Source organism: Sitodiplosis mosellana, unplaced genomic scaffold (genome assembly GCF_009176505.1).
Source record: "Sitodiplosis mosellana isolate CC-2019 unplaced genomic scaffold, AAFC_SMos_1.0 Smas_scaffold_6226, whole genome shotgun sequence".
NCBI lineage: Eukaryota > Metazoa > Arthropoda > Insecta > Diptera > Cecidomyiidae > Sitodiplosis > Sitodiplosis mosellana.
This window is the reverse complement of record NW_022601467.1, coordinates 3,526,450-3,550,067: the sequence shown is the minus strand read 5'-3', so window position 1 is coordinate 3,550,067 and position 23,618 is coordinate 3,526,450. Positions and strand designations below refer to the sequence as shown.

At 37.1% G+C, this 23,618-nt stretch overlaps 1 protein-coding gene across 8 annotated transcripts in view; it reads right to left on the bottom strand.

Moving 5' to 3' along the window:
• LOC129578623 (RNA-binding protein Musashi homolog Rbp6) overlaps positions 1–23,618 on the bottom strand; it is a 380,177-nt gene that overhangs the window by 236,162 nt on the left and 120,397 nt on the right. For 6 of the 8 annotated variants that reach the window (XM_055467457.1, XM_055467458.1, XM_055467451.1 and 3 more), the window contains exons 4-6: positions 22,411–22,473; positions 19,929–20,013; positions 15,964–16,005 (exon numbers count right to left, since the gene is read on the bottom strand). In XM_055467457.1, coding sequence (XP_055323432.1) covers positions 15,964–16,005; positions 19,929–20,013; positions 22,411–22,473 — 190 coding nt within the window. The remainder of the gene's footprint in view (positions 1–15,963; positions 16,006–19,928; positions 20,014–22,410; positions 22,474–23,618) is intronic. The other 2 variants (XM_055467453.1, XM_055467455.1) reach the window with 1 other exon arrangement.

The following is a 23,618-nucleotide window of genomic DNA, read 5'->3' as shown; positions in this document are numbered from 1 at the left end:
AAATTTTCCAAATCGCTGGGGGGGTCCACATTTTGGAATCCTAGAGGGGGGTAAAACCGGAATACCCCCACCCCCCTTGCACACGTCTGTATGTATATATATCCACAATAATGCGGTAATTGTTGAGCTTAGAACATGAACTTCACTGCGATTGCACCTGCTTAAATATTCATCATGTTCAATCATAATCAGCTTTTGCCATTTCTGAGAAATTGAGCACTCGCTCACCTGGGAGATTGAGTATGTGCGACTTTATCGAATAAACGATTAATCGTGAAGCCTGTATCTACTGCGCTTTCGACCAAACTTTCATAAATTCAATAGGATGTGTGAATGTATGTGTGTGTGTGTTGGCTGCGACAACTCGTACACCATTTACGATACAAGTAACGAAGAAAATGAGCTTAAGAAAGGATTTTGGCATAGAATAACACGATAAACACCATGCATGGTACATCCGTTAATACACTCACACACACACACACACACACACGTTGACGTTGCGTACATGTTTCCACACACACAACACATTTAATCTGACGAAGAAAATTGGTCGCAACAAGTTCGACATCGGCAACATTCATCGCAACAAAAGGTTTGACTAATGTTTGAGATACAAAACATCGCTTGATGGTAATTGATATTGATAGGTCAAATGAATTGGTGTGGCGTTCGAGGATCGAAATTGGATTTGAGCTAGAGGCATTAACATCAAACAACTCAACGCTTGCTTGAACCAATGAATGACGAACAAATTCATTTATTAAAGTTATTACAATGGCTGCAAACTATCGACCGAAAAAAGGTCAAAACCACACACATACACCAAACCAAAAAGAGCGGTAGAGAAAAAGAGACAAAGAAAAAAAAAAGGAAAAGAGTAAACGAGAACGAATTACAGAATGTACAGAGAATAAAACAGACCACAAAACGAGCCAGCTCCAGCTGTGTCTCTAATACACAATCAACATTTTCATTTTGTGGGACATTTAAATAGAGATACATTCAACGGTGACGACTGCCCTTGAAAACATGATAGATGAATAAATGTACGAAAAAAGAAAATTGTAAAAATATGTATATATATAATAACACTGGGAAATTCGTGTGTAAAACTCATTAAAGAAAGCAAAGGCAGTGGTGGGATTTTGTACACGCTGTGAAAATGCTTGCGCACATATTCGTGACGATTTGTAATGTGTCAAGTGGAAAAAGGCGAGAAGGGAGAGACTGAGAAAAAAAACATAACAACAACAGCAACAGCAGCGGCAACAAGAAAAGAATGAAGGGAAAAACTACACGAGCAAGAGGGTTTTCGAGTGAAAGAATGCATGCACAAATACATGCAAAACACATGTCATCTTTCATTTGAACGGCATAGGCCGAAGCGCGCACACTATCGGGCGTACGAGCCAGAGAGCGAGCGAATGAACGAAATAAGCGCGCTCGCACACAAGATACCTGATCGCATATTTAGCAGGTCGAGCGAAGTCATTTAACGTCGTCTACGTTGAAATTTTTGTTAATCGTGCAAATAAATGAAAATGTTTTCACTTAAGCCACGAAGCCAAATGAATTCAACTTCCTGTGCTCCACGTAATCGTCGTCGTTCATCGTTCGTACATATGTGCAAATTTATCGCTGATGTAATTGTGTATAAATAAAGTGAACGAATACGGGGATATACTATAGTCGGTGTGTATGATGAGTGTGTGTGTGTGTGTGTGTGTGCAAGTGATATGGCATGCGAGTATGTCGTTGGCTGTTGCCGATTGGTGGGCCAGCGCCGGCGCGAGTATAATAATCGAGAGCGCGTTATAGAGAGAAAGAGCACGCGCCACGGCACATTCAAGCAAAGCGGGAGAAATTGAACAACAACAAAATACCACTGACTACGACGTGTTCTTCGCCCGGGGTACTCAGGCCAAAAAGAGAGAGAGAGAGAGAGTTCCATTGTAAAAAGGTATGAAACATTTCGCATTCCAGTGTGTCAACATTTCTATTTACGGCTGCTACTACTGGTGCAGTCACAACAAATATTTTGACGCCTGTTCACGACAAACGCTTAAACGATTTTGTCGTTGATGATGTGAAAAATGTTTTATGCCCAAGCAGTTTGGGGCTGACGCTGAATTGCATTGTTCAAAGTGCAATTCGTGCAAAGTCATCACTTACACACACACACACACACACACATACACTGTGCGCCAAAATGCCGTTACATCACTGGTCTGGCTGCTCCTTTTCTTTCCGTTTTCTTTCGTTTCACTGGATGAGAAGGAAATCCATTAGACAACTTTTTGTTCATAGACAAATTCAACAATTTAATAATTAAAATGGAAAAAGAAAAGAGACGTTTTGTGTGCGTGAGCCAGTATGCGCTCACACTCACGACTAAGTGAGAAAAGCGGGCAATAAATTTCCACGCGAAATACGATTTTCATACAATGTGTGTAATTATAAATTTTTCTTCAACTACTTTAAAACGACGAGACTTCTCTTCCCAACACACTCTCCTTTTATCTTTCTCGCTCTCTACCTCTGCGTGTGTTTGCGAGAGTGTCAAATCTTAATTTGCGATAGAATGCGAGTGCGTGAACGTTCACTGTTCATATTCATTATTTATGATCCATTTCATTTGCAGCTATTTTTCGCATTGACGAAAATATTTCGCTTCAACTGTCTCCTATTCTATTCACCGAGTTAAAAGTTCATACATTCACTGTCAAGTGAGCTGATGAGGGCGACGTCGACGATGCTTCTACTGCTGTTGTTGTTGTTGTTGTTGTTATTTCGATGTACTTTTTCTATCTATCTCTTTCTCGGTTCGCTTCTCTTCTCTTTTTTCTCTTGCTTTTTCATCAATCATTTTCGTTTATCTCCGTTCATAAATCGCTTACTCTAATTTCACATAAGAAGCTCTTCAAAATATCTATTAAAATATATTTCACGTTGTGTGTTTCGCTTGCAAATAAATTTTGCTGCCTTTAAAAATTATATTTTTCATGTTGAAGCACACAAACTTTGCAATTTTATGAACACATTCGTCGCATTTTTCCCGTTCTCATACTCGCGCTCGCTCGCCCACTCCGTTTCCTCCCCCGCCGCTCTAGCCCATTGTCTATGTGCGTCGTATCCATTTTCACTCTTTGATGATGCGGAAAAAAACGTGCAAAGCATCAACAAACCAGCATACCATATGAATGTAATTGCGTACTTTCGCTACTTCATTAATACGGAGTGAAATGAATGAATTAAAATATATGTAGCAAGTAGCAAGTAGTGTGCCAACGTTGAACTATGTATGACATTTTACATATTTAAACTGACAAGGAAATTGCATCAAAAATTTGCTTTTGCACATTTGCGAACGTTGTGTGATTTATTATTTCGTTCGGTCCAAAGCGTTTGCATCTGTGGATGATGTATCCACCGTCGCAGTCGCTCTCTCTCTCTCTCTTTCTCTCTCTTTCTCTGAAATGTTTTCAGTTTTGTGGCGATGCAATATTTGCTCCGCTTTTTTCACTCTCACTCTTTCACCTCATTTTTTCGTGCGCCGTTGTTAACGTTGTACACGCTCAATGCGCGCTCGTATAGCGGTCAACCATTAAATATTCATTGATTCACTCCGTCTATTATTCATTTTAACTAGAAATTTTGACTTTTTCCCTCCAAAAGCTAATTACGGAAGCCTACATTAAAAAAAAAGAAGTAAAAACACTACATTAAACTACATAAAATGTACAATTGAAATCGCTCTACCCGAAGTCATTTCGGCAAATTTTCCAAGATTTGAATATTCATCTCAAATAGATATTTTGCATTATCTAGTTAGCAAAATATAAAGCATGATTATAGTATTTTTTTGAAGAAAATAAAAAAAGCGTTCGAATGGTGCGGTTTTGATTTTCGGTAGGTGAAATTCGCTTGTAATGGCAGCTGAACGGCCATTGTGTGCTCTAGCTCTAGCTTTTGCTCTCATAATTTTAATTGGCTAATTGTGGTATGCTTTGAAACTCTTTTCGTTCAGGTTATTATGTGCCGTTATGCTCCATTGTATCTCTTCTTATGCGTTGGCACATTGTTTTGTATTAGAAACGATTAATTTTATTGTCTCAATCAAGCCATTTGTCTTAATGGTCTAGAGCACAGCCAACGCAGAGCAAACAAACACACACACACACACTGTGCATGTATCTTTCTCGCTCTCTGTTTATAAATTTAACGTGTAAGCATATAAACACGACAACTCTACAGTAAATCGATTAGCAAAAATCTAGCTAAGCTCCCACTTATGAATTCCCTCAATGATTTTTCAAATATACGAAAAATGCGCTTGACATATAACGAAAGAGCAATTTCAAACTCGCCCATTCACTCTCTCTCTCCCCCTCTGTCGTTCTCTCGTTATGTTTTTTAGTCTCTATCTTCTTTAGCTCTCTGTCGTTTGGTGTCTTAGAATCAACGTACCCATTTCGATATCATAGCCCCGAAAGAGAGATAGGACGAGTGAGAGAAAGGACTTGCTGTATTTCACTATGCCAGAGCGCATTTATGGCAGATTCATGAAAAGCCTGAAAGTGACAGACATTTCAAAGTAGTAATTAATCACTGGATTTTGAATAGAGAACTCTGCAATTTATATAATATTTTCTAATTTATTCTAATTAATTTATGGCAGAAAATAAAATATTTTACAGCTCAAACTTTTCACATGCATGCAATATAAATAAGTTAAGTTTTTTTTCTTCGTCTTCTTCTTCCGCTGATTCTCTCCACTTGTCGCGATGCACGGACAGCCACAAGAAGAAACAATGCCTATTGGTGCGGCGTATTTTAGTGCGGTATTTTTTTTCTTCAATCCGAAGCCAAAATGATTCGATTTTGGTGGGATTCTCCTTTGAGCAAATCAGTTGAATGAAAAGAAACTGTTATTAAACTATTTTGAAAACGTGTTCCCATTACATTAGACAAGCGCCCATAATACCTTTCTTCAATCGGGCAGAAAATGAAATTTTCCAAATGGTAACGTTTTTTCCGATGAATGAATGAAACAGGGGAGCAGAAAAAAAGAAGAACGACAACACGACCATGCGGTGAGAATGGGGAGCAGATACAGCAATAAATTTGGTAAATCCTTAAGAAAATTATATACGTGTAAAGACAATGAAATAAAATGAAGGGAATTCCTTTGTTCACCCATTTTCGGTTGTCTGACGAGCTTGTCTTCTTCTTCCTCTGAAGGAAAGCGCTGCAATAAACATTTCTTTTCTCTTCTTTTTGCTTGTGCGAAACTTTTTCAAAGAATGTGTTTTTTTTTATTGGAATCGATTCTCCGAAGTGCTTTGAACAACACAACGAGCAGAAAAAAGTGCGCTTGAACTTTTTCTCTCTCTCTCCCTCTCTCTCTCTCTCTCTCTCTCTCTCTCTCTCTCTCTCTCTCTTTCTTTTCATAATCTCTTTTGCAGGTGAACGTTAAAAAAAATGAGAATAAAATGAAGAGAGAAAAAAAACTGGAGCGAAACAACAAATAAAACACATGCAGCTGAACGATTTTATGTTTGGCATGCAGATAAGGATGAAAATGCGCAAATTTTGGCTGTTGTAAAAGCAATTGTATTGCCGAAAAAGTTGAAATAAAATTCGACAAATTTCATTTGGTAAATGATTTCTTGGTGGTTGCTTCATTTTGTGTAGAGAAGAAGAAAAAAATGTATGTACATATCGGTTGTAATCATGGCAAACGAGATGTTGTCAAGAGACATTTTCGTTATTGAAAGCGACAAGCGAAAAGACGAATGTAAAATATTGTGTCTAGGCCGAGAGGCTCACAGAGAGATGGAGAGTGAGTGAATGAGTTGCATCAACAATTTTACAAAACACCCCAAATCACAACACAGCTGCAGCATTGATGGCACAAATCGAGCACATAACGAATCGATTGATTTGAAAAATCGATGGGCTCATAGAAAAGTTTCGAATGAAGAACAAGCCGGTGGTGCTGTGTAGAAAGCATACAAAATGCAAGCTTTTGTGAATGCACGCATACATTGATTTTGTTCCCCGTTCTCGTCTCCAAACTATCTACATTTCCATTCGTTGTTGTTGGTTCTCTTTTCGTCAATAAAGGTGTACATAAATGAAGTCAACTCGGAACGAAAGTTGCACGAGAATGAATAAAGAGACCAAAATAAATAATAAAATAACATCAAACCCGAAAAAAACAGCAGCAGCAGCAGCAGTAGAAAAAGCAGCAACAACAACAAAGGAAAAAAAGTGCATTACAGATTTGTCGATCCTTTTAGTTGGACAACATTTCACAAAGCGAAATTGATTTTCCGATTGAGCAAACATAATGAATGTGCTCATGCACAGTGCACACATACACAGGCACACACACTCAGCATATACGAGGAGAGAGAAAGAGAGTGAGAGAGCGAGTGAAGCCCAAAGCCTAGCCATATTTGCATACATATGTTCCCAAGCAAATAATGTGACCACATCCCATGACAGTGCCTTGTGCCCGTTTGAAACTTTTCTAACTGCCCTATTCTCGTGAGGCGAAAAGTGCCGATTTAAAACATCAAGCGGAAATGATAGACGGTAACGTACAAGAATCTATAGAGACGAGCACACTTTTTTTTTGCTTGGTTTGTGTTTCTATAGTTCGAGTGTTGGGTATTTTGTGCGCAATAAGCTATTGCAATAAAACTGGTAGATCAACGTGTGTTTTGGAGGGGGAAAAAATGTATATGAATATTATCGATTGGTCGCGTCATGTTGAAATCTTCCATTTGATCTCATTTTTCTTCGTCTTTTTTTCTCTCTATCGGTCACATCTTGGGCGAAAAACAGAAAAATATTGGCTCGACAAAGAGAAATATTTGCACCACACGCTGGATTGATATCCGAAATTGGGAATATGGTTGGTAATGAGCCAAAGTCAAAATGAACTTTTACCATTTTGGGTTGCGGGACACGTCGAACTGATGGCCATAACACCAATAAAGAACACAACGCCACTTTTTTTCCTCTTCTATTTGCTGTACATATTTGACCGGATAAACATTGAAAAAAAATAGACATTGGACACACAAACAAAAAGAAAGGAAAAAAAAGAAAACCAACTCGTGAAAAAAGCACCAAAACCAACTGAAACTGAAACTATGTGCTGCGACGAGATGGGTGACAGGTGTTTCGCCTAAAATTGAACTCAATGATTTTGTGAAAATGTAGGCATGTAAGTCTGTGTGAATACATAAACATATTGAATATAAATTTCTTCTCTCTACTGTTTCGTAGGCCATTGAGTCACTGTGATTTCTTCTGCTCTTCTGCCCTATGTACTGTGTGCTTGGTCGTTTTGTGTGCCAGTATATATGTGAAAGTTTGTGCTTGATGTGAGCGAAAGAGCGCTTTCTATATTGGGTGTTCTTTTTTTTCTCGGTGCTTTTTAAGCACACCAAAATGCGTGCATATATGCCTTTCATGGCACGAACAACAACGTGGCACTGAACCGGGTCTATTCACTCGATACCAAATAATAAGCGAAATAAAACAATTCAACATTACATGAGAATGTTTACGCCAAAATAAATTAAACTAACAAGGAGGAACAAGTAGAGAGCACCATCCATGTTCAATTGAAAATATTACAGCTAAACGAATGGAACCGTTATTGCGTTGCATTACAACACAATACGACAATACAGAAAACCATACAATAGCTAGAGAGGACCCTCTCTCTCTCTCTCTCTCTCTCTGTTTCGCGTTGTTGTTGCTGGCGTTCGTCTCTTTCACGCTCATTTGCCGGCCACTCGTACGTCGTTTCTCTGTCGCACGCACGCAAATCAGGCAGATCGTTGTTGGGACAGAGAGAAAGAGAGAACACACGCGAGAGATCTCGATACACATATTGTAAAAGTTGTTCTATGCTTTGTTCCACAAAGTGGTGAACGTGTTTTGTTCTTGCTCGAAGGAAACATCGTCGAAAGCGAATCGAAAGCATTATGGTTCGGCACGATTTGTTGCATGTTTTATTTAATGTTGAACTGAAACACGATATTTATCAGAGGACAACCGAATCCTAATGTCTTCTATATATGCAGCAAAGCGAATTCGAATGAAAACATAAGCACCACGAAAGGAACAGAATAAAAAAAAATAAAACAACAACAACTTCACTTATACACATATTCACTCACATTTAGAAGCAGCAAGCGAGACAGAAAGAATGAGCGAGAGAGAAAAGCGACAAGAAATAAATTTATATTGTCTTTGTTGCGTGACCGATTTTTTTTTTATTTTATAAATTATTTTTCGTTTCTGTATCTTTGCTTGAACACAACAGCAGTAGCAGCAGCAACATCAAAATCACAAACGAGCATAAAAAATAAAGGAACGAGGAAAAATGACGTAAAAATTATTGTGTGTACTTGACTCGATTTCTATGTATGCGTCACACAGCTAACGTTGTAAATGTAAAACTTGAAGACACACAGCACACCAAATAGACATTATTAAACAGAACGACATGATAAATGATGGATATGACGAGAAATTTCTGTCTCTCTCTTCTCCACTTCTTCTTCACTTTTTCATGTTCATAAACATGTATATCAATTGTGTGTACACTGTACAGCGGGATGCGACACGAAAGGCGAAGAGAACGGCATTTTTTCGGTGTATATTTCACGCTACTAGCTTCGACGCCGAAGAAGAAGCAACAACAACGATGACGACGACAGCAAAAAAAAAACAACAACATAGAACGTGCATTCGTTTCGATTCCTTTCCAATATAATGAATTTATAGATTACCACTCGTTTGGTTGTTTGACAATGCTTATTTTTTTTACTGCTGTGTTTGCGCGCGATCCGAATCGAATGCCATTTGATTTCGCAAAAACTTGCTCTCGATTCAACGACGCCAGGACTATAAAATATATACGTTGTTTATTTACACTAGAGCGATCGTAATAGAAGTTAACACTTTAAATTAAGCGCAGCAATTGCAAAAGGCGAATGAGAAAAGCATTTCGGCAAAGAGGAATATTTCAATCAGATTCTTGTTTGTTGTTCTTATTTTTTTTTGCTTTGCTGAGCCCAATGAGCACCGTGTCGCACACTGAACATTTAGAGCGATAATTTTCTGGCTGAGCTATCCCAACGGTTAATGCCCACAATGAACATGAATACATATTTGCATGTTGATTGTATTTAATACAGAGATGTTAAATCAGTTTTTGTTTCAATTCAATGATATCTGCGCGTAGTGGAATTCCTACTTTTGTAGCATTTTCAAAAATACAAAATGAATTTCGCAAAAAACCGCCCCAAGCAACTTCCACAAGAAGTTGAACAATTAATTTGCTCATCCTTCGTATGACATTTTCAATATATATATTGAAGTATTAAAATAAAACACCCAACTTTGCTCGTTATTTTATATATATTTTTTGTCTGTGTCTTCATTTACATTCGTTTTGTGTCATTTTCAACGGAGTTCGATCAAATGAAGTGTGAAATTGTTTGCTGGGGCATTTGTTTACCTACGATTCGATGTATCTATACTGGTACGTGTGTGCCTATGTTCAGTGCTCGTCAATTATTCACCTTCGCACAAAATAAATATGTACAACGCGGGTAATTTAATGGTAACCGAATGGAAATTGTAACATAGAACGAATCGTTCAACGAACGAATAAATGAACGACCAACAAACAACAGCACAAAACAAAAAAAAGACCGCAGAGCTTCGCTTCGCTCCGCTCTGCGTTCTTGAGTTTTTAGTTACTTAATCTATTTTGAAGTTTCACAACAAACTATTTTTTGGCGCACTACATGAAATTTATTTCATCAAAGTAACTTTGAAGTAATATATTTATTTGCAAAATGAATGACAAGACCTTGATTTTATTTCTTTTTTGAAATATACTGTCCTTGGTTTAAATTAAATAAATAATATGAGCATAAAATTCAAATTCACCATAATTTGTTTCATCACTCAAAAAGTATTAAGAAAAAAAAGCAGATTAGTAGCTCTAGATTTCATATAGTGCTAAAAAACGGAACACCTCGAATAAAACAATACAACAATGCGATACTAAAAAGCACACACAAACACCAGAAAGAAAAAAGTACACAAAAATTTTGCGCGCCGCGCAATACATGTACTCGACTGTGGTGTATATGATGTTTTGAATGTGTGTAGAATTTTTTTTTGTTTGATACCGTTGTTGCATACAAAAGAAATTAATAGCAATCCCTAGTTCATCTATTTTTTATGCCATCTACCTTTGTTTGCTTAGTGTTTGTAGCACTGGCGATTAAAAACGATGGTGGCATTGCCACCAAAAACTGTCCAAATATCAAAAAATCAAATCTGCAAACAGTGGCATTCATGCAATTGATCACCAGAAAAAAAAATCCCTCGTACAAAACCGTTTACACACCATTTTTTCACTTCCTTCTCTGCCGTTCTCGCCTCCTCGGATGTAATTTTTTTTTCTGCTTGCCTGCCTACTTCTCCCTCCTCTGGCCGGTCATCAGATTTCTCTCTGTGTATCTCTGCGTTTCTTTGAATATATATACATTTTTTATAGTTTGATTTTGATCCCTAATGCTGCTATGCGGTTTGATTAAATGCCCATAAATCATCTGATATTAAAGTGAAAAAAAGCGAAAGCCGGCGAGAGAACGAACAAAATGACAAATTTGCTACATTTCATGTATTATTGTCATGGCCGTTGATTCGATGTATTCGCAGGACACTCATTCAGTATATAAATGCTGCTGCTGTGGCTACGGTGGCGGCTCTGCAGCTCTCATGTTCGGTCCCATGACATGATGCATTCGTTGGCCGTAGAGGAAGAGAGTGTTTGAAAAATTGAAAAACATTTCGTTGAAAACGCTCAAGCATGATATTTTTGATGGATCAAAACGTGAAGCGTCCCCCTAAATAAATGAATACATCTCATAATTCGTTGACATACTAAACACCAACAACCGACAACTAATAATAAATGTGAATAATAATGCGAAATATACATTCATTAGGGCGAACGCATACGAAAAGTCTCTCCACAACCGAAGAAGCAGCAGTAGCAGCAGCAGCAATAAGGGCGACCACACTACAGAATATTGCGGAGAAGTAAGAGACGCAATGAAAGGACAAGAAACATATTGAATGGCATTCCAGTGAATAACTTAAAGATTCAGCAGAAAAGGCGAATCGATAGAGAGTGAGTGGAAGAGAGAGAGAGAGAGAAATAGAGAGAGAATAGTATGCGGCAACAGTGGCGACAACAGCAGCAGTAGCAGCAGTAGCAGAACGCGCGAGGGCTGATAAAATGCGAACGGGACGATAGAGAAAGACGAAAAGCAAGGGAAAAACCGAGAACCAACATTCGTTTGGAAAGTGTATCAAATGCTACTTGAAATTCAAGTATCTCTTTTCGTGCGGTTCGTTTTTATTTTCCATTCCTTTCATTTTTGTGGTTTACGTTTGAATTGTTTTTCTAGTATTTGTGTATTTCTTTTCTCTCTTTCTTTTTCACCCTCGCTGCCGTTGCTGTCGCCGCCTCTTATCGTCTCCCATTCTGTTGTTGACTTGCCGTTGCAGGAAAACACAGTCAATTTTCTCGGGTTTTTTAACAAACAATTCTGTCGAATGAACCCCAACTCCCATCCCTCCCTCTCTCTCTCTCTCTCTCTCTCTCTCTCTCTCTCTCTCTATCTCTCCCGGTAACCTGAGGAATGCATTTTCGATGGGAACAATTGCAGAAAAATACCAAACTGGTTTGAAGTTGTTCCGCGAGTGAAAAGGAGAGAGGGATAGAAAAAAAAATGTCAATATGCGCACACAAGTTTCGGCAACCGAACTACCGAAAACAAACACTTAAATAGCATAACGATACATTTTCGCTGCCCATTTATTCTCTATTTTGTGTGGCATGCAATCGCAATTGTGCATTGGATTACACTTAGAATAACAGCAGTTGTAGTAGCAGCACAACAAACACGAACCAACAAGAACAGCAGAAAAAAAGATCAACATTCTACATTTCATGTAGTGCTAAAAAGGACAAACGAATGAACGAACAGAAAAAATGCCACCGACGTAACGTAATTGCGAGGTTAATATTTTAAAGCGACTCTAATTTCAGCTTTAATTTTCAATCGAAATGATATAATAATGTGTAATTATGCTAAAAGCGCACACGGCCATCGCCAACACATACGCCACAAACACACGCTACACACATACATTTACTGCGCTGCTCACAAATTGAGTTGAAAATGCGATATAAACTGAAATGGTAGCATTCAAAAAGTTAGCACTTGCCAATTCGAATTAACAGCTACGGAGAGAATGCGAATCATCAGAGTGTGGCGATATTTTGTTGGCAATTTGATATTTTATTGTGTTTCATATACACGATATAGTTTTGGCATTTGTTCACGAAGCGATAAGAGTATGCTGATGTGTATCCGCATTCGTACATCGAATTCTATCCACCCCAAAGACATCCGATCCATTGACACACATTATACACCACATACAGACACACATAACAGATTGACTCTTTTGTAACATTTGTAAATTATCTTTTCCACATTCGTTAAACAAAAACCACTTATTCGAAAGCCACGACTAAATGTTTAGTTATTTTTTTGTTGTTGCTATTTGTTATTTCCCTCAAATGTCATTCAAGCTTCGTTCAATACAAAAACAACAAACTGTACATTGATTTTACTTTGATTTGAATTACATACACTCACACTCGCACATACCGCAAAATAAAAGAAGAGGCGAAATGAAATCCAATTATTCTTCTCAAATATTAGATATAATGCCATGGGGTTTCATTTAGTTTCGCTCCATCATATTTAAATTCAATTGGACGTTGAAATGTGTATCAGGGTCGTTTTCGTTATTTGGTATTTAAATGTCATCCATATATACATATACATTCGAAAATGTATATTATACCGACGACGACGACGTCGACCACCGTTCACCAACACCACCCGTATGTATATGATGTTCGATTTGCAAATAGCGGATGGCAAGCATGCCATTAAAATGGTGGCTATCGTCAGAATTGTCGTTGTCGTCGACGGAACGGCAAATGGATTGTACCGTCAATGAATCGAAACATTGCGGGCGAAGTTGACACAACTTAATTCTTGTTTGAAACATTATTGGCCGCGTGTTAATTACGTTTCTTTTGAGTAAGTGGAAAGTTGCTCGTTAACCATTGTAATTTAATATACAAGGACGACGCATCTTCTGCGAGATAGAGAGAGATATTGTGTGTTATTTTGCACAAACTACCGGCTACGTGCCGAAAAATGAACTGGCACGAACAAAAACACATCCAAACATACACACTCAACGCCCGACTCCACTGTATTCATTTTCACTGTGTATAGAAATTTAATCACTTCGTTGTGACTATAAATCGTAGGGAGTCTGATTGGACGAGGCATAATTTAGTCATTTGTTAACATACACACACTTACCGAGTATCGCATACATAGCAAAAGCCGAACAAATCACAGCTACGAATGCCCTTCGTTTGAGGAAGACAGAGAGAGAGAGAGAGAGAATGATAAAGAGAAAGGGAAAGCGAGAAACAGGTCTTATTGGCATACTTTTTTTTCTTCTTCTCGCTTCTGCCTTGCCCCAATACTAATTCCAATTTGGCACTTTTCGATTTTTCGACAGCGCACAAAAGCATCTGCAATTCGGTGAATTGGTCAGACGGCATATAAATTACACAAGGATTCGTTTATGTTTTTTTTTCTCCTTTCTTCTGTTCACTGCTCCAAATTTATCGTTTAGGTTTTTCGCCTGAAATGTGAATCTCTTCGCAAGTTAAGTGTATTGCTTATAATAGACACGTATTTTGATGATTCGAAGCTTCACTTCCAATTCGAAGAGGTCAATCGAAAATAAACCGTTTTCATTTGTGCACAGCAAAGTTTTCGCTTTCTCTCTTTTTCCCATTGTTCTCACTCTTTAAATCAAAATCTCGCCTATTGTTTTCAAGTGTTTCTGCATTTTAAGTTTGGATGAATAATCAAATTCAAAAGTTCTTGTTGTGTCTCGAACGGAGAATAAAAGCAACCATTAGTAATCATCATAGGATTGGAATTGCCGACGAAGAAATAACAATATGAAGCTCTTTAATTGCAATTGCAAAGCGATTGTTTGATCAAAATGCTTGGAAATGGTTGATCGGATAGTTGAGCTTGTACATATTTTCGAAACAAATTAGCAAAATAAATTAATTAAACTACTTTGAGGTGGGTAACGTAAGCATACGGATTGCTCCGAATGGGCAACATGGTAACGAACAAAAACGACAATGATGATGATGACGATGACGACGACGACGACGACGACGACGACGACGATAAAACGTATGAGAATGCGTTTATTGATGCCCGAGCGCTTGGGCTTGAATAAAACTTCTCTGGTTTTATCCCGTTCCATGTGTGTGTGTGTCAGCCTCTCTGATCCTCTGTACAAATAGATAGAAAACGTCAAACAAGAACAATAAAGCGGCACCTGGCGAATGGTTGGAGAAATAGAGAATCATGCACATAGTTTGCTGTAACAAGTATGCGTCTGTGTTAGTTGAAACGTTGAAAGTATGACACATTGCACTTAGTTCCCAGGTGCCGCTGTATTGTTTACTATTTTCATGATCAGAAAGGCTGGTGTGTGTGTGCGTTTGTGTAAATGTGTACGCTGTCGTTGATGCGAAGAGAAATGGAAGCGAGTGAATCCACTTTAATCAATTTATAAGTTTTTCAAGTGGTTTCGGTTATGGTGTACTTTTGAATTACGTCATGTTCACATCCTCTAAAACAGCTAAATACTGAACTGATAAATACTGATTTAAGCTTGATTTTTATTTATTTACCTCGGGGCAGCGAGAAGCAAGACATCAATAATTCACACACCAATAACCGTTCGACTGTTTGCATTTCTCACATGTGCGCGCCTCATATTCATGGCTGTGCCTCTGCTCTCCTTCTTTTCACTCGCTTCGTCTCACGCTCATTCTCTTATTTTCCCACTTACACACAGCCAACTGGCTGCTGTTTATGTTGTACAACACCGAAAGGTACTGGCATTTCGAGCAGTAATTATGTATAAATGTAGAAACGCAACCAAAGAGCATCCTCACTCTCAAGCGTTTGGCACGTATCATCCCAGAATGTTATGTGTTCGTACTCAATAAAAACTTTTCTGGTTAAATTAAATTTCGAAAATATTTTTGATTCCTGCAATGAAAACGATGGGGCCGAGTGGAAAGAGAGATATGGAGCGATGAAACAGCTGAGCAAAAGCGAATGCAGATGTAGAAAATGCTATTGTTAACATACACAACAAAACGATGTGCGCTAATGTGTTTATCTAATTTTCTATATTATTTCGAACCAAAAGTGGCGAAGATTAATATTTATGTTTTTCATTTATCAAGTTTGTTGATGACGATCGCTTTTCGGTGTATTTACATGTGTTATTTTCGCATTTTTCCCCCACTCTACCACCCACTCTCTTGTTGTATGTATTTTACTCTCTGATCATCCCCAAAAAATGTCCCAAATGGCAAATTTAATTATTCGCTCTAGTCTACGATAAAGTTACGCTCTCTTTCTCTCTTCCTCTTCGTTTGCATCCATTTCGCCTCTACTGATATTCTATTTTAATCAAGCCTTCGGATTAAATACTGAAAGTCTTTGAAAACAAGTGGAAAACAATGTTGTTCTCGTGGTATTCAATGTTGATGTTGATATTTAATGTTTAGATAAAGTAAATAAAAAAAAAACTTCCCTCCTTGCTCCCACCAGTAACAGAGCCGAAAAAAAAAATTAAAACCAACAACAACAGTCAAAAAAGGATGCGACTATGGAGTCACTTATTTAAATTTATGGTTTTACTTACCTTCGGATGTGCTTTCCTAGGAAATGCTACTTTTGGATCAATCTGAAAACGAGTGAAAAATTTATCTATGTTTTAAAAAAAATGCTTCATTCTTTGTACGAAGTATTACGGTATGTGAATGGTTTGTACGAATTATATGATAGGAAATGATGGAGAAAGAGGCGAAAAACAAGATATGAAGAAAACGAATAAGAAACCAAAGAAGCTGTGTGTGAGAGAAAAAGTGACGGTTTTGGTTTTTTAATTAAATCTCTTTATCGTGAGCACGCACACACAAATTTATCTATTCTTTGCGGAATGTGGGTCACTTGAACCATTTATTTTGAACTTTTTTCTCCAGCGACAATCGCATTTAGTGGGAACACTCTTTTTCTCCCCGTTCTCATCGTCACCGTATAAAAATACCGCAGCTGCAGCCGGCGATTGAGCAAACGAACCGAAACAAGGAAAATAGACAAAGAAACAGCAGCCGAAACGACAACAAAAAAATGCGACACTTGAACACATTCGTCATTTTGGCTCTGGCTACATGATAGCCATTTTTATAATCATCAAAAAGTAACATGAAATGATATCGGTCACTTTCTTTTCTTTTTTTTTCAAATTTAGCAGGTTGACTGCAGAAACGGACGGCGGCATGAGAAAAAATTCTACGAGAGATTTGTTTCTTTCAAAGTGAAAAAAAGACATTTTTTTCTCTGTTTGTAGCCAAGCTTAACGAAGGAATTTAAATTCAAATGCACATAACGTTCCAACATAAATTCTCGCATTTTTACATTTTGACCACAGTTTTATGCCGTTTACATTGAGCATGATGCCCACTAAAAAAACGCAACCATCACCGACATATTTATCAGCATTCGTTTTGGGGCGTGTGCTTAATTTTGTCGTTTACTACATCGGTTTGTCGGTTTTCAAAATGTCTGCCGTTCATTTTGGACAAGCCGTCTGATAATCGTAAGAATTATACGGGCCGTTTCTGACTAGGGGTTTCACGCAACTTAAAATTCATCTAAAATTTCAATATTTCTCTCTTTTCTCTCAAATTCTCTGGGATTCACCAAAATCCGTATTATTTCGAAATATTTCAACATTCACCTCGAAAATTATGTTCTGGAAGTGGGTGGATCCTCAGGATCGTTCAAAACTGCTCCCGGTTCTGGAAGTGGGTTTTGGTGGATCTTCAGGATGGATCAGACTGGGTTTGACAATGCCCTGGTCCATCCTGAGGATCCACTTCCAGAACCAGGAGCGGTTTTGAACAATCCTGAGGATCCACCAAAACCCACTTCCAGAATTTTTAGATTCAAAAAATTCTAAAAAATGCGAGTTTATGAATAAAAAGAAGCAATATCTATAGTTTACACATAAAATGGTTTTATTTCCAGCTATCTAGTAAAATCTTCGGCCTTCGAGTTTGCGTGAAACCCCTAGGTTTCTGACGCTCTCGCACATATCTCTTGTCTTGTCTCTTGCAATGCGTGAACATTTTTTTATTTTGACATTGGGTGTTATTCATCGTACGTGTGTTTATTGTCGTATAATTTTCCACTCAAAGTTGATAGCATTATGGCGATTTTCATACGAAAAGTGGGGGCAATGGCGCAATTTTTATTGGCTTTTTTCTGGAGGTGACGGGGGAGGTCGAAAGAAGAAAAAAATCGTAGTTGAACATTAATTTATTTGTATGAATCTCACGGTTGAATAATGAATATGGAAGAGAGATGGGAATTGAAATTTCGACGATGTGTATGCAGAGAAACAATGTAGATTTGATTAGCCGATATGGAATATGGCTTGTTTACATTTCTTAGGTGTATTATCTAATCGGTATAATCGGACATTAAGGCCATCATAGCTCGTATAATCGACAATATGTATGTGTGCATTATTCGGTAAACATTATTATCCATCTATGAAATGTCAATTAGATAAATAAGCAGTAGACTCATAAAGCTTATGAGGCTTTGAGCTCTTTACTCGGTTAAGGGAAACGGGAAAAAAACCGAAGAGAATCAAATCGATCCCAAAAATTGTCAATTAGAGAGAGAGAAGAAAAACACTGAACAGCGAAAAGGACGGACCGAGTACAAAATTAAATTCGTTCGCATTAAACATTAACATCTTTTTGGAGTCGATGGCACACACAGAAAAGAGGCCAGAACAAAGCCTAACTTCTTTAACATTAATTCAAGCGTGTTGGGTACTGTGTTTTTTCATTCCTTCAACTGAAGTCAAACGCGGAAAATCTTTGTGAAAGCGTACAAAAACGGCATTAACTAAAGTAGATGCACACAAATCTCAATTTTTCTTTTGATCTCCCAGGACATACGTACACACGAGAGGAGGAACACGAGCAGACGAAAAAAAAACGCAAGCGACGAGCAGAAGTTGACGTTTTTCTTTGTTGCCATTTGCTCTTTTCGAAATTATAAAACCCTTTATGTTCTCTTTTCTTCTAAATTTAATACGTACTTTTCATTCCAAGAACGGGAACCGAAGAAAAAAAATTGTACATATAAAAATATCCAGCCGATGTGAGACTGAACGAGAAAAACGACGACGACAACGAAGAAAGAAAACAACAGAAAAAAAAAACAGAATTGCGAAGGGGACGATGACGGCAAGCAGCATTGTGTAATTTGCCACTTTAGCATTATTGTTTTGCCGTGGCAATTTGGATAGCTTGCTTCGATGGCTTGCTTTTTCTCTCTCTTTCGATGCCTTCTTCAGCCTTCTGGGGCTGGATCGTTTGATTGGCTATTTCATTGACAAATACACATCAGTCTTGTTGCAGTCTTTTCACTGTTCAAATGCTCAATGGTGAATGTCAACAATGCGCACAGTTCATATTGGTTCATATTTATTTAGCATCTTATGCAAGCGCAATCAAAATAAAGCAAAACTTTTTACATACATGAGGCAACGCAGCACGCTCACTAGTGAGCGCGCGTTCGCTCGTTCAGCCATTGTCGAAAAAGGGAAAAGAGAGTATGAGAAACGATTGAAATGCCCTCCGAAAAAAAAAACTCAACAACAACTATTGCACAGAATAAAAAAACCGAGCGAATGAAATAAAAACCAAATCGAAATTCAAATGAGTATGGAGTGAAAATGTTATAAAGATTTCCACCAAAGTGAATTTTATTTATTGTTTTATGGTCTCAGCTGTTTTATTTATATATGTTTTTTCTGCTCTCCTTCACTGTTTCTGGTGTTGTATTGTGTTGTATTTTATTACGTTTGCCATTTCACCCACTCTTGCACGCTCCAAGGATGTGCAGAAATATTTTGAATGAAAATAGCATCAAAACGGAATGAATGTTTATTGCATGGGATTAAGAAAGCAAATTAAAACTATCGTATTCCACAAAGCGGTGCTTATCCCTGGCAATCCATCCACTGTATATGCGTACGCTTGTTCACTCCAATGTATCCGTATTATGTGTATACAGCGGGTATTTTGGAATTGATTTAATTCGTCGTAATGCGAGATTGTTTCCAATAATTCTAATTATTCGAATTTTTGTGCTGCACAAAGCGCAAACAGAGGATGGGAAGCGATGGGCAGATATGCTGGTGCTTGAGAATCCAAGCCCTGCGCCATCATCATTCGATTACTCACACAATTCCTTCGATTTGGGATATCGATGGCATTCGGCTTTTATCTTCACCCTATATATATATGTGTGTGTATATATATATGTATGGGGACGAGGTCCCGTCGTCTATGCTTTTTAAAATGCTTTTGGTTTTCTTTTCTTTTCTCCATTCGGTCTATTGTTGTCTTGATGCGATTGTGTGTGTACTGGCTGGATTCTTTTTTTATATTCATTCTTCACTTGTTATTATTTACAAAGATATACATAAATGGACATGAATGTAATTCGTATGTTTTTATTTTTTTTCGCTTGTTGTTGTTGTTGTTGTTGTTGATGTGAGCATGTGTATGAGTGTATACTAACCTTTTTTCCATCTAATTCATGGGTGCCTTGTGCTAATACTTTGTCTACACTAGATGGGTCACCGAATGTAATAAATCCAAAGCCTCTGCAAATAAATAAAGCAAAGAGAAAATAGAAGAAAGAATTGGTTGGTCGGTTTTCGGTATTTTCGTTTTTTTTTGAGTGTGTGTATATGTATATTTGTGTGAGTGAATTTCTGTTTTTTTTTCTGGTATTTTTGTTTATTGTTTTGTTGTTGCTTTTAAAAAAATAAAAATCTAATCAAAATTAAAATCACATGGTGACGAGAGATGGTGACGAGACATAAAGATAGATCGGTAGAGTGGAGAGCGTAAAAATAAAACAGTTGAAGTGAGTAAGTGGAAAAAAGGAAGACAAAGAACGATTCGAAACGAAATGAACGAAAAAAAAACCCGTAACAAATCGTAATTTCAGTAAAGTACTGGATTCAATAGCTGGTATCCGAGTGTTAAGGAGACAAACAAATACATAAAATAGAAATAAATCGAATGAAAATATGCAAATCAGCAAACATATTGGAAAAACGAACAGATGGAAAGAGATATATATAAGAAGAAAAGGAAAAGCAAACGAAACGAACAAAAGATAAATGAACAAATACTGAAAAACCAATATAGATTTTCTGTATGGCCAATGCAAAGGAATAATCGCTTCAGATAGCACATTGATTTGTGAATAGTCTACCGATTCCATGAAGAAATAATTATTAGACGATCAACTGAAGAACAGTGTGTAAGAGAAATAAAAAGAAAATATAACATTGAAATTCGCTTTCGCCTTAAATTAAACAAGAATAGAACTAACAAAATAAACCACTGAGATTTAAGTAGAAAAAAATTCCTGTTATTGAATTTAATTTTCAGTTGAATGAATGAAAAGTATGCATTATTATCGATCCATCGTGAATTGCGGGCTATATGATTTGAAACACCATCCAATATTGGTCGCATTGCATATGCACAGTATTCACACAGAAATGATAAAAACGCATGGCTCTTTTATGGCTGCTGCAACGATGATGGCAGCGGTGGCGGTAGCGGTGGTGGTGGTGGTGGTGGCTATATGGCGGCGACGGTCACGTCTGGTATATTCCAGTCGGTTTTGAACACAAACCATATGCCAACCGAAACCGAAAAAATTCTGACGAAAAACTTTATCCCAAAATAACAAAACCTAAGCAGACTGAGTCGCATTTGCTGTTGACATATTCAAAATTATATATCAAAATAAATGAACGAACGTAAATCGAAAGCTAAACACAAAATTTAATAAATATTTTACTACTTAAATGCTATAATATTTTTAAAATGTCTGTTTTTTTTATACATGTGTGCGCTCGTGTCCATGAAATGGACATTCTCACTTTGCTTTCGTCATTTTAATTAACCAGCTATTTTTTTCTTCTTCTTCTTGATTTTGCCTTGTTCCGATAAGCTGATAAATGAATGAATGATATCTATGGTATTGTATAGGCATTTATATTATGGCTAATATTGCGTTAATATACCAAAATGGAGCATTTAATAATATAAACGATTTACTTGTACAATGGCATACAATGCATTTGGGTATATGTATGTTTAAAATGAACACTAAACGAGACGAAACTAATGATATAATTGATAAATTGCTGCAACTCATATCTGGGCATATACTATATAGATATGCATACTTGGTTTATATATGTATATAGATTCTCTAAATATTTTAAATGTTATTATATGGTTAAACATCATTAATATTGGCTAGTGTAACATTCTCTCTATGGATATACTGTAGAAATGGCTATTATGTTTATGTATTGTTGTTGTTGTTGTTGTTGTTTTGATTGGGGTGGTAGAAAAGAGTGAAAATAGCTACGTTATCCTAAAAATAATGTTTTCTTTTGCGATTGATCTGATCGATTGAAACAATGTAAAAGCAAACTGAATTATTGAAATTGGCGGTGTATGTGTGTGTGGGATGTGTATATTTCGGTTTGTACGTATTCTCGTTTTTTTTAATTTTATTTATTTATCTTCTTTTTTTTCTATTGAGAGAGCGACAGATAACGAAAACAAAAATGATTGAATAAATAAATAAAGCAATACGAAATCCCAATGAAAAACGTAACAGAAAAAAAAGTTTTGCTATGTTGATGTTTTGCGAAAGCTACTCTGTTGTTATTCCAAGATTAGTGTCCCGCTGCATGTGTGTGTTTGTGCATTTGCGTGTCTGTATAAATTTATATAAATATATGAGTGTGTTGGTGTGTCGGTGTGTGTGGGGCTTTTTTCGTTCTCTCTGCACAAATTCCCCGATGGATTTGTTTGAACGCGCAGACAGATAGATCGGGTTCCATTTGGATTGAGCCATTCCAAATGGTGTACTAACGATGGCTGTGGCTGTGGCTGCTATTATTGACTGCATTTGGGTGGTGTGTCATTTAAATTGCCGTGTCGCACTACGATGGTACACATACCTGTGAACGTATTGAGGCATAGACGAATCAGCCAATCCAGCATTATTGGATGTATCATACGGGCTGGAAAGAAAGAGTAGGAGGATTTGGTTTTTCAACGATTGATTTCTCTTTTTTTTGCAATTTGTGTTTGTGTTTTGTGTGTGTTTGTGTATAATTTTATATATTTTTTTTGTTCATTTGTACCAGATTTGGCTCGGCAAAGTGTTATTTTTTTTTTCGATTCAACAAACAAAACAAGAATAAAATACCATTATAAAATGAAATAGATATACAGAACAAGAGCATTTCGAGTATAATACCAAAAAGAGAAAACATTATTTTTTGTTTAATATAATAAAATAAAACTCAGAAAAAAAACAACAGCTTAATCTCTTACTCAATTTACTAGATTAAATCATACCGTATAAAATTAAAAGAAAGAAGAAAGAAAACCATATCATCAAAACATAAACAAATTACTCTCAAGCCAGTTTTATCTTGAGCCATTTTTACTCTGCAAAATAATCCAATTCTTGCAACTTCACACCAATAAAACGGCCAATGAGAACAAATCGATACGAAATGAAAACGGAGAAATACCAATTTGCATCGTTTTTCAAATAAACGTGACATGACAAATGTGAGACCATTCGCAATTAACAAGAGACACAGAGAAAGAGAATTGCAGAGAACAAGAGAAGAAAGAATAGCAGAGAGATAGAGAAAGAAAACGAACATAGTACGGCATAACAAATATTCATGTATCAATAAAGTAGAATTGAGTGCAATAATGGCGCACATCGATTATTCAAGCCAATTTTCGAACAGCTTTGACGGGCATGTATGCGCGCACGGCACTGCAATTCCCCAATATCCCCGCATCGAACATACGCTCCCTTTCTCTACATGGATACATATATTGATTTGAAGAGCACAAAGAAATCTGACAACCTAATTGCATGTTTGATCTCTACATCTCATACTCGAGAATCCGTTTCAGTTAATACAACGAAACGGAATAATTATATCTTAAACCAACAATACATCAATTTCGTGATTAAACAAAATATAAATCGGATCAATCGTTTTCGATATAAATACGCTGTATTCCAAATGGCGCCGGGTTTTGAATGATTTCACGCTCTCGGAGGACCTACGTACGAATGTGTGCAAAAACCAACCATGACATTTCGGTTTGTAGGTCGGAATTTTCGATTACATTCATA